The sequence below is a fragment of the Theropithecus gelada genome, chromosome 8 (assembly GCF_003255815.1).
Source record: "Theropithecus gelada isolate Dixy chromosome 8, Tgel_1.0, whole genome shotgun sequence".
NCBI lineage: Eukaryota > Metazoa > Chordata > Mammalia > Primates > Cercopithecidae > Theropithecus > Theropithecus gelada.
This window is the reverse complement of record NC_037676.1, coordinates 114,514,806-114,526,823: the sequence shown is the minus strand read 5'-3', so window position 1 is coordinate 114,526,823 and position 12,018 is coordinate 114,514,806. Positions and strand designations below refer to the sequence as shown.

The 12,018-nt window shown below is 31.8% G+C and overlaps 1 protein-coding gene across 1 annotated transcript in view; it reads left to right on the top strand.

Moving 5' to 3' along the window:
* Positions 1-12,018, top strand: part of CSMD3 (CUB and Sushi multiple domains 3) — a 1,234,679-nt gene that overhangs the window by 1,087,579 nt on the left and 135,082 nt on the right. Inside the window, exons 33-35 of the mRNA XM_025394338.1 lie at positions 3,169-3,282; positions 3,794-3,889; positions 5,506-5,709. Of these exons, the coding sequence (XP_025250123.1) occupies positions 3,169-3,282; positions 3,794-3,889; positions 5,506-5,709 (414 nt within the window). The remainder of the gene's footprint in view (positions 1-3,168; positions 3,283-3,793; positions 3,890-5,505; positions 5,710-12,018) is intronic.

Sequence of the window (12,018 nt, the reverse complement as noted above, 5' to 3'; positions counted from 1 at the left end):
AATTCTGTATCTCTGCTTGGAAATAAAGAAACAGACCATGGAGCTTGTTAATCATGCGAAAGGCATAATCAGCACAGACTTGGGGTTAATTGTAGTTCTAGAAATAAAAGGGTGGTCTACCCATTGGATTGAGGCACCAGCATCAGGTCAGCGTTTAGAGAGAATTTTTAAAAAGAACAGAATTATGACTCTCATATAAATATAAAGGATACTTAAAAATTTTGTTTAACTTTCAATTAAATAATGAGAAACCCAGTAAGATGTTACAATGGTTCAAAAGAGAATTCAAATAACCAAATAATAGATGGTTAATAGATAAATTAGATAGATCCGTGGATAAGATAGATAGATAATCAGGAATGTTAAGATGAATTTATAAACAAATAGATGCATAGAGGCAAAATAAATCTGTTCACTGGGGCAATAATCCATTGCATTATACCACAGTCTCCATTTAACACAAGTTACCCAATTTGCTAGACAAGTTGCTTACAAAAAAAAAAAAAAAAAAAAAAAAACCAGTAATCTTTTGAGCCACTTTAAAATCTCTTACAGATTTTCCTTATATCACTTTCAACCAGGCAAATACCTTTGGCTATTCAGAACATTTTAGAATCAGAAGACCTACTGCTGTTTGCACCTTAAAAAACCAAATAAACTAAGAGATTTACAGACAGAATGGAGAAGCAAATCTGAGAGTCACCACTTAGTTCTTAAGACTTCTGACTGGGAGTACTTGGTTCACGATTATAATATATCAGTTTAATGAGACAATATTAATATGATAATGTGTGGGAAATCAGATCACTATGTGAGTGTTCTTCATTGTTCATACTACAAAATAACTTATGCATGTACTTTAAAATTTTATCTTTACTATAGTGATTCCATATCCTCTCAGAGTAACTGTTTTCTAGTGAAAGCTACTTTTAATTTAAAGTTTCAATTGCCGATATTAATGCAGAGTTGATTGCTTTTAAAGAAAAGTGGCTCGCTCATTGTTTAATAAGGCAAGATTCAGCACTCTACTCCCCCACTCCTAGCTTTCTCAACTCTCCCAACTGAGTTAATAACTACAACAAATTACAAGCACAAATTATTAACAACACTTAAAAGAGCATGCCCTACAGTTTTCTATACTCAACATGATACAAAAACACGGGGTTAATGGCTGCATTGTTAACAGTTATAGTCTCAACATATTCAGTTTAGAGATAATGCAAAACTGGTCTATCTGTGTAGAAACAATAATTGAGAAGAGGACTAAAGGCAAAAAAAAAAATTCATCTTTTTTTTTTTTTTCCTCAGAAAAAGTTCTTGGATACCTGTGTATTTTAGTTGTTTTAAATGTTTGTAAATATAGTGGTTTGCAAAGAAATTGGGCATGTTTTCTGATGGAAAGAAAGAGTTAAAGGATGCTGAATTGTACTTTTTTTCTTAATGATTTCCCAAAAAGCTGAGAGAAAGAATAAATTATACTCCAAGAGCCTTTTTGGGCAGTGTGTTTGATGTAACAAAGTTATCATGATTAGACTAACATACCTTTTTTTTTTTTTTTTTTTTTTGGCTACTTGGTAAGGCAACGGCAATCTGCTTTATAATAGAACCTTCTCAAGACATGTTTGAGAATAGATCATCTAAACACTAATCTAAACAAATGCAAAAACAGAAAACCTTTCTTATATATATTTGGAGTATTTTGGAAGTAGCTTGGGATTTGGTGGAACAAATTTGGGATCTTTTAAAAGGATCTGAATTCAAAATTTTTGTATGACTTATAAACCATTAAAATAATTCACGGCTTGTGTCTGGTTTGGTGGAAACATAAATTTGTATTCATGACTTCTAGGAAATATTTTAAGGAGGATTATTGACAAATTTTAGCACAGCAATGTTCAGAAATGTTCAAAGAAATATCGCTGTATCTGTTAATGTTTTCATTTTCTTTTGCTCCACAAAGAACTGGACTGAGATCACCAGCTTATTTTTACAGGCCAAAAAACTACGTATAGCTTTGTTTACGATATTATGTGTATACCTGAATTCATAGGCAAAAGTAACCATGTTTCAAGTGAATTAGCCTATTGGTATAAGAACTACCAGAGAATGTCCATAGCCTTCATTTGAGGTGTACAATTTGAATCAGCATTTGAAACATATACTTGTATATACTCATGGAATGAACAATTTAAATTCATGTGATTTCAAATTTATAAAAGTGACCTTGCTTTTACATTATTAAATTTTCATTAAAAATTATACTCTTTTAAACCCCACAATTTTACCAATGCAATATTTTAAGGATAATTTTTCTTAATGATTTTATTAAAAAAAACACACACACAAAGCAAACTGATTTCTGTTCTTTCTGTTCTTGAAACAAGTTCTTTCTCTATAGTTTTAGTTTGGGTAAATTCTGCATGTAAGTTTAGTATATAATTAAAGAATAAGTAAAAATGGAGTAAAAAGACACATCTATAAAGCTCTGTTGGTATGTACTTCAGAACTGTACTTACCATGGAAGAGCAATTATTCTGCAAAATTTTATGATATCTCAATTGCTGAGGAATCATAAATAATATTTCTTTATTTTGGCAGAAGATTAACAATAAATGTTTAGGAATCATTTAAAACTTAGAATGTAAATTAAACACTATACCTGAAAAGAATCTTGCTAATCTTTTTCTAATGAAATTATTACTCATAATGGAATAGCATTTTTAAGGACAATTTTAAAACTCCCCTGAATTAAAACTTTGTCTATCTCATCTGAAGGAGGAGGAAAAAAATTAGAAAAAGAGAAGAGAGTCACAAAGTGAAAAGAATCAAACCACCATTGGGAAAAGCCAAAAGTAGTTACTATAAAGTATTAATCATCAATCTTATGATTTCTGATCCAAATTAAATGCTATACTCATTTATATTTTTAAGAATTGTTGTCTTAAAATTTTACTGCTTTAGGTCATGGTCACTTCTTTTATGACCTGAAGTACTGTGTCAGTAATATGAACCAATTGGCACCTATCCTCTTTTAATGGTAGAAAAAAAATGACTATTATATTGTAATACTTTGTTCTCTCTCTCCTCCTCTTTCTATTTTTTTGTTTTTTTGTTTTTGTTTTTGGATGGTTGGTGATTTGTTTGCTTCTCCGGGTTCCTGTTGATCAGTGGTGTTTGGCCAGTTTGTATTTTTCCAGACATCACTCCACGATGTTGTTGAGGTGTATGATGGGCCAACTCAGCAATCTTCTCTGTTATCTTCCCTCTCAGGATCCCATTCAGGTATCCTTTAATAGAACTGCCATGCATCAGTTACTGATTAAAGACTGACTTTGATTAGTATTGTAGTGAAAGTTGAGATTTATGTCATCCATATTAGAAATAAAGTAAAGTGAAAATAGTATCACTTTTTTTTTTTTTTTTTTATAAAGAATAGAAACAAAATCAACTCAGAAGGCTGAGAAAAATACAACCAACTATTCTCTGGGATTGTAACCAAGTAAATAATATATTTAATCAGTTAGTCTCTGGTGTTTAATGTAATATAAAATATTTAAGAATTATTTGAAGAATGAGGCAATATGTATAAAAATGTAATTAAAGCTTTCTGAGAAAAAGATTGCAATACAAGTTGAACCCAAAAAAACTATATTGGTAGTGGTAGGATATTTTAAAGTAATTTGATAGAACATAGATTGACATTTTCAAATGACAGTGTAAGATTATAATATAATTTGTTAGGTTTACTGAATGAAAATTATTTATGATATCTAGTGTTTGTTTTGTTGAGTAGGAGAATCACTTCCACTGAGTTCAGGTAATCAGATCACAATTCGATTTACTTCAGTTGGACCAATAACAGCTAAGGGATTTCACTTTGTTTACCAAGGTAAGTGACCCTGTAGTCTAGAAACACACTAAGGAATGATATCATTTTCTATGATGTATTCAGAGATTTTGAATGATGAAATCCTCTAGATAAAAGTGTTTTTAAGCAGTTTTATTTTGTCCCCTCCCCCATCACTACATCACTGTCAACTTGACCAAAGTAAACAAAATCTATTGCTTCCATCATCATTCTCAGTTTAAATGCCTGATTTTCCTTCCTTCTCACATATTGTTTTCAAAACATCTACTTTTTTTCCTGACAATTCTTTACTATCTACATTTTCTATTTTCTAACAGTCTAGTACTCTAGACTATTTAGTCTAATTTAGTTTAGCACTCTAAATTAAAGATACAAAAATTTTGGTGCTGATGTACTTAAACATGCCAAGGAAATCAGTGTTCCATTCTAAAATTATGGTTTCTCATTCTCTCAGGAGAATTAAAACTTTCTTCACAGTTTTTAGGACTTTTGTGCAATTAGAAGTTTGTTTACACAGTTTTTTCTTGCCTGTGGTAGACAACCTTCTACATTATCATTAAACCAAGTTAACAGCCATTATTTGAAATATTTTCTTTGAAATACATATGTTCATATGGTAGTTATTCTCAAACGTATCTTGCATTTTATTCCTAAGAAATGTATAAGCATTTGTGATTTGTTATTCCTATTAAACCCTCTTACCCCATTCATCAGTTGACTATAATACTATACTCTTTTATGTTAAGTAGTACTTCCCCCTGGAAACAATGTGTGGTATTACGACTGTAAAAAGGCACTATAATGAATGGAATTATACTTACTCAAGTCGAATAAGAAGAATTAATCTATTTAGAATTCATCATATCATTTTTCTGGGCTATTGTCAATCTCTTTAATCACATTTGTTATGTGTTTTAAAAAGAAAAAACATCCTGTTATCATTCTATTTTACTAAACCAAAAAAAAAAAAAAAAAGAGAGAGACGCAATTAAAGGACATACCTATAAAATCTAAAAGCAATTTCAAATCTGATATTGTGTGATTATTAAAGTAAAAAGTTTTATTGTTGTTAATCTGTCTGACATATATTCTACCTAGTCCAAATGTAGTTATCTTTCTCAATAGCAAATGTGTTTGAAATTAAGTTTGTGAACATTCTATGAAACTAATAAAGTACTGTTTGCTTTTGTAAAATCTGTTTTTAATTAAGAACCAAGTACTGAAAACAAAAGTAAAATTATTTGATATAACCTGACACATATTTTTTGAACTTGGTATTCTAAGCTTAAAAAGAAAAAAAAATGCTTTCAGTTTTATCCCACAAATTACAAAAATATCTAACAAAAAGTACTTTGTAATATTAATTAGTCTGTTAAAACAAAAATAGAAAAAAAATGGTTGATGTTTAAAGGATCAAAAGTAAAACTTTTCTGATAAAAAACCTTGATGACGATAACAATATTTATTTTAAATTATGTTATTCTGTCTGAAATGTAACACTTTGAGAATATGTTAAAATTGTTAATTCAAGTTCTGATAAAAAGTGATGATTTCTCAAAAACGTGTTTAAACAGTTACATACAGAAATCTGTATTTGTCTTCCACGTAAAATTAAAATAAATAATATTTTTACACAGCTGTTCCTAGAACAAGTTCTACACAATGCAGTTCTGTGCCTGAACCAAGATTTGGAAGAAGAATTGGCAATGAATTTGCAGTCGGTTCCTTGGTTCTTTTTGAATGTAATCCAGGGTATATTCTCCATGGATCCATAGCAATTAGGTGTGAAACAGTGCCCAATTCTTTGGCCCAGTGGAATGATTCCTTACCTACTTGTATTGGTGAGTATATAAATTTGTATGATCTGTGATTATACATATTTTATATAAAAATTGATTATCTTACATCTTTCAATTTGTTAAAATTTCAAATGTAATTATGCACTAAATTTTAAGTAATTTAATAAGTATGCTTTATATAAATATGAAAAATCAGTGGAGATTTGTTGCAATTGTCTTGGTGATGAAATCAGTGAAAAACTTTGTTGAATTAGCTAAATAGTTTCCTCATTTACTGATTTACATGGATTTATATGGATGTAAGTACATACATATATTTCCAGGAACACAGAATCTGATGCTACTAATGTGGGATTATGAAGCACTATTATCCTTTTTTTTCATTTTTAATTTTTGTGAGTACACAGTAGGTGTATATATTAATGGAGTACATGAGATGTTTTGTTATAAGCAGTCAATATGAAATAAGCACTTTATGAAGAATGGGATATCCATCTCCTCAAGCATTTATTCATTGCATTGCAACAATCCAATTACACTCTTTAAGTTATTTTAAAATGTACAGTTATTATTGACTATAGTCACATTGTTGTGCTATCAAATGGTAGATCTTGAAGCTGACTTTTCTGGAAATATTTTGCTTGGTCATCAAAAGAATTAGAAAATATGAATTTTTTTTTCTGACTTTGTTAGTTACAGATATGTATAAAAATATAAAATAATAAATTTTTTCAGTCTTTCACAAATATGGGTGGTAACATTTTGAATGAGTAAAATGCATAAGGTTAGCCAAAAATCTTATTGTTTCAAAGTTGTTTTTGCAATAGTATATCTAACTTATGTTGGTAAATAGAATGTATACTATCTAAAATTATGGATATCTTAATAGTTTAGAATTTTATAGTATTTCAGGGTAATTATAATGATGCTTGGCTTTTGTAGCATTCCATAGACAGAAAATATAGAAAGTAGGGAAATTACTCTCTTCTCTGCCCCAATAACATATCTGAAAATTATTATTTAAAAAAAATACATAATATTAAATTCAAAAAAGAGTGGTAAGACTTAATTTCAGGTTATAAAATAATTCTAATGACTTGAGTTGTTTCTCATTAAAGTTACATTGGTATGTGATGTTAAAAATAAGATTTTATTTTATTTTTTTGAGAGAGAGTCTTGCTCTGTTGCCAGTCTGGAGGGTCGTGACATGATCTCAGCTCCCTTTCAACTTCTGCCTCCCAGATTCAAGCCTCCTGCCTCAGCATTCCGAGTAGCTGGGATTACAGGAATGCACTCCCATGCCCAGCTAATTTTTGTATGTTTACAAAATACAAAAGGGACCAGGTCTCACCATGTTGTCTAGGCTGGTATCAAACTCCTGGCCTCAAGTAATCCACCCGCCTCAGCCTCCCAGAATGCTGGGATTACAGGTGTGATCTACCATGCCCAGTTGAAAATAATATTTTTTAAAATAAAAGATAAGCAGAAATGTTGTTTTATTTTTGTTTTAATTTTAATAATCTTAATAGTCCACTCTCCATAGGGAAGAATGAGTATGTATATTGACACATAATAGACAATCATAAATATAAAAAATTACTTTTCAATAACACATTTTGCCATATGAAAATGAATTATATTTGCCATTCTTATTTTTAGCTTTTTAAAATACATTTGTTCACATGTCAGTTCATAGGTCATTAGAATAAAAAATAATCTTAAATTGTGAAATAACATAGAAGGTACATTTATTTCTACTGAGAAGAAATCAAAGATAAATCTGTTGATATGCAATTCACAGGATTTTTTTTTTTTTTTTTTTTTTTTTTGACGGAGTCTCGCCCTGTCGCTCAGGCTGGAAGTGCAATGGCATGATCTTGGCTCACTGCAACCTCTGCCTCCCAGGTTCAAGCGATTCTCCTGCCTCAGCCTCCCGAGTATCTAGGATTACAGGCACCTGCCACTATGCCCTGCTAATTTTTTGTTTCTTTTAGTAGAGACGGTGTTTCACCATGTTGGTCAGGCTGGTCTTCAACTCCTGACCTCGTGATCCACCTGCCTTGGCCTCCCAAAGTGCTGTGGTTTAGGCACGAGCCACCGCACCCGACCAGGATATGTAATTTTTATAGAATATATTTGCTTTAAGTAAAATATATTTTTTTTACCATTTAAATGAGGACATTGTCAACAACTGTGCTAGGATAATGGTATAAACTGGGCTGTCACAAATAACTAGGAAAGATGGATGGTCATTTGATTTCTCTAGGAATTTGATATTGCCACTCCCACCCCCCACAAAAAATATACCTAGCATATTTCACAGTGCATTTTTTTCTTACAACAAACATTTTAATTTTTTCCGTGACAATAAATGGAACCTGAACTATTCTTGTATTATTCTATTATTTGTCGAAAGACCACTTACAAAAAATAATTTAAAACACTAGAAGACTGAAAATGACTCTTCCGTTTTCTTATCTTTTAGCTAAATAACCACAATTTCTGATTTCTGATATTTATAATTTTCTTAATGCCACTATTTGCCAATCCTATCGTCTGAATATTTATTCTCTCCCTCTCCCCACCACCCCCCACAACACACAAATTCTTATATTGAAACCTAATCCCCCATGTAGGGGTATTAAGAGGTGGGGCCTTTGGAAGGTGACTAGGTCTTGGGGGCTCTACCCTCAGGAATGAGATTAGTGCCTTTATAAAATAAGTCTGAGGAAGCATATTCAGCCTTCTGCCATGTGAGAACACAGAAGGCACTGTCTATGAAGCACTGAGCAAGCCCTCACCAAACACTACATCTGCTGGCACCTTGATCTTAGACTTCCCAATCTTTAGCACTCTAAGAAATATATTTCTGTTGTCGACAACTTACCTAATCTGTGGTATTTTGTTTTAGCAGCCTGGATTGTCTAAAAAAGCCCCATTCCATGCTAAGTAATTTAAATACATATTTGATGTAATCCTCTGACAAATCTATGGAACTGTTACTTTTGGAATGTACAGATGAATAAACTGAGTCTGAAAGAGGTAAAATAGTTCTCTTTAAAGTGGCAGAGCCATAGTAAGGGTTAGAGTGGAGGCAAGATTTAAGACTAAGTTTTCCTACCTTTATACCTAAATTAATTGATAGATTACTGCTTCTGTTTATGTTCTGACTTATAAACTATTTCCAATTACATTTCTGCCTCATTTATTATGCAGAATTGCTGACTCTATTAAAGTACATTTTTGACAGTCCACAAGTATAGGAGATAAATCAGCTGGACTTGATGTTCCACCTATCTTGTGCCTACCAGAGAGCTGGGGTTAATAGGGCAGAGAGATCTTCCCCTTAGGCACTTGTACTCTCATAAAGACAAAACAAATAATGTCCTCTTTTCTGAACCACAATACATACAACACAATACATTGACTTCATACTCATGAAATATTATAAATAACATTTATAACATTCTGAACTAAAGGAATCATGAGCTAAAAGAAATGTTTCTATATGTCAATGCCAAAATTAGTCATGCAATATGCATAAATTGGAAATTACATTGCTTGAAATCAGTTTAATAATTGAAGACAGACACATAATAATAACTCTCTTCAAAACTCATAGTAGATTTTTAAATCTTTTTCTATAAATACTAAGAATCATTATTTCTGCCTCACTTTCCCCAGTAATTATTTACATAATTTCTTTTCACTTTTAATATATTTACGTAGATATTGATAGAAGATATCACTGCGGTAAAAATAGAAGAACTTAGAAAAGTAGTTCTCTTTACCTAGTTTCATATAATCTACTGTAAAAACAGAGTAATATAATGAAATGGAAATTCGTAAACTAGTTCATTAATCTTTAAATATCATCAAAACCCCTTTTATTCCTTTAGAGTGTTCAAAGAACCTACATATGCCAAGAATTGAAATGTAAATGTGTGAATTAATCCTTAAAGGTTCTGTTTGTATATTTATCATGTTAATGTGCTAATTAATGTGAGAGGTTGTAAAGAATTATGTAAAATTGAGTGAAATCATCAGAGCTGGGAATTGTACTAAATTATCAGCACAAGAGTTGTGGCTGAATGTCTTGGCTTTGTCCGCATGACTGAATTGAGGTGAGTTACAATAAGATCCTGGAAAATTTACATAATCTCTGATCTTCAAATCCCATATCAATAAAACAAGAAAATAAGAGAACTTCTTCATAGGTTCATTATGACTAAATGATTAAAAGCCTTGGCTTAGTTCTTAGAACCTAATAAGTACTAAAAAATTAAGTTGTTTTTGTTTTTGTCAAATAATCCACCACAAAATCAAAAGAGAAGATTCCAATTCTAAAATATTCAATGCAGAATATAGGACTTAATATGCAGTACTGATCAAGTATTTGATACTATTGATTTTAATTTGTTGATATTTTATTTTTAAAGCTAGTTAAAGTTATTATATGGAAAATGTGCCTTCCACAGAAGATGTCTGCATTTTGGAAAAGGCTGAAAGCATTAAGTACTGTCATCCTTTCCAACTTTAATTTAGGGTTCCTTGCATGTTTGACTTTTATTTGCATTTAAAATTTATAAGCAAGTTCTGGAAAATGTGTTGATTGTATTGAAAATAATAGTAAATCTTTATTAAAATATACCATTTAGGAGGACAGTGAAATTCCACCAATTAATGCATTCCAGGTCAAATGGTTGAGGAGTATACTTAAAGAAATAAACATTTTGTTTGTTTTCATTGTTGGCAAATTTTTTTAACATAAAATGAAAACAAAGTTAAAATAATGATTACTACAATTTTAATAGGCCTTAGAAATATATATTTAACCAATGTTTATGCTCTGCTTTTCTTCTTACCCTAAAAATTTAAACATCACATTATCCAAAGAAATAAATTTTCTTATGTCCATGAAGACATGCAGATGAGACAGAGTTAGAAAGAGGCAAGATATAGATGGGAGAAATGATCTGTCGCATTAAAAAGAGAGAGAAAAGGAAAAATTAAAAAAAATAGCAAAATAGCAAATGAAGAGAAGTGACTGAAGAAAGAGAACATTTGAAGAGAATATTTGTGAAACATAGAATAGAGAATATGAGACTATAAATTTTACTTTGTTTTTATTTTTATTCTTTTTGAAATCGAGTCTTGCACTGTCACCCAGGCTAGAGTGCAGTAGCACGATCTCCTGCAGCCTCTGCCTCCTGAGTTCAAACAATCCTCCCACCTCAGCCTCCCAAGTAGGTAAGATTACAGGCATGCACCACCATGCCTGACTAATTTCTTTGTATTTTTAGTGGAGACAGGGTTTCACCTTATTGGCTAGGCTGGTCTTGAACTCCTGACCTCAGGTGATCCATCTGCTTCGGTCTCCCAAAGTGCTGGGATTACAAAAAGGTGTGAGCCACCGCACCTGGCCCAAGACTATAAATTTTAAACCATTAACCATTTGTGTCTGAAACCCAAGAAAGCTCCTATTCTACATGATTATCACAGTGTTTTTGTATTTCAAATGTATCAATTGATTAATTCTAGCATTTTAGCCATCAAATATAAAAACCTATATAAAAAGAGTAAGGTAATACTATCCAACTAAGGATTTATCTCAGCAAGTACAGTAGCTCATAGCAGGAACTAAAGTCTATGAAAGACTTTAGGCTTTTACCTATTCTATTACTGATATTCCACCTCAGTAGTGAATGCTAGATTCACTAGCAGTGAATGCTGTTCTCAACCTAGATTCAGCCAGAACTCACTACCTACTTTTAGGGCAAAAGATGAGCTACCCAGGAACCCACACCATCTCTCTGTCAGAGGTCCAGCAGTCTGTAGTTTCCTGGGCTTTTTGAGAACCCTGATACTGCATTCATCAGGAGTCTTTAGATATAGAACAGACTACCTGTAATTTTGCATGGATTTTTGCTATGGTCTAAATATTCATTTTCCCCATTTTTTTGTGTAGAAATTCTAACCCCTAAGGTGATTGTATTGGGAGGTGGGGCCACTGGGAGATGACCAATGGGATTAGTGTCCTCATAAAAGCAACACCAAGGATGTTACTAGTTGGACATCCAAGAGGGATGTCCCTCTACCATGTGAGGACACAGCAAGAAAATGGCTGTCTATGAGCCAGGAAAAGGGTCCTCATCAGATACTGAATCTGCCAGTGCTTTAGAAAACTTTGATTTCCCATCCTTTACAACTATAAGAAATATATTTCTATTGTTTGTAAGCCACCACCTAGTCTATGGTTTTTTTGTTATACTAGCCTGAAAAGACTAAGGCAGAAAATTGGTACCAGGAGTGGGGTTCTACTGTAACAAAAACCTAAATATGTGGCAGCAG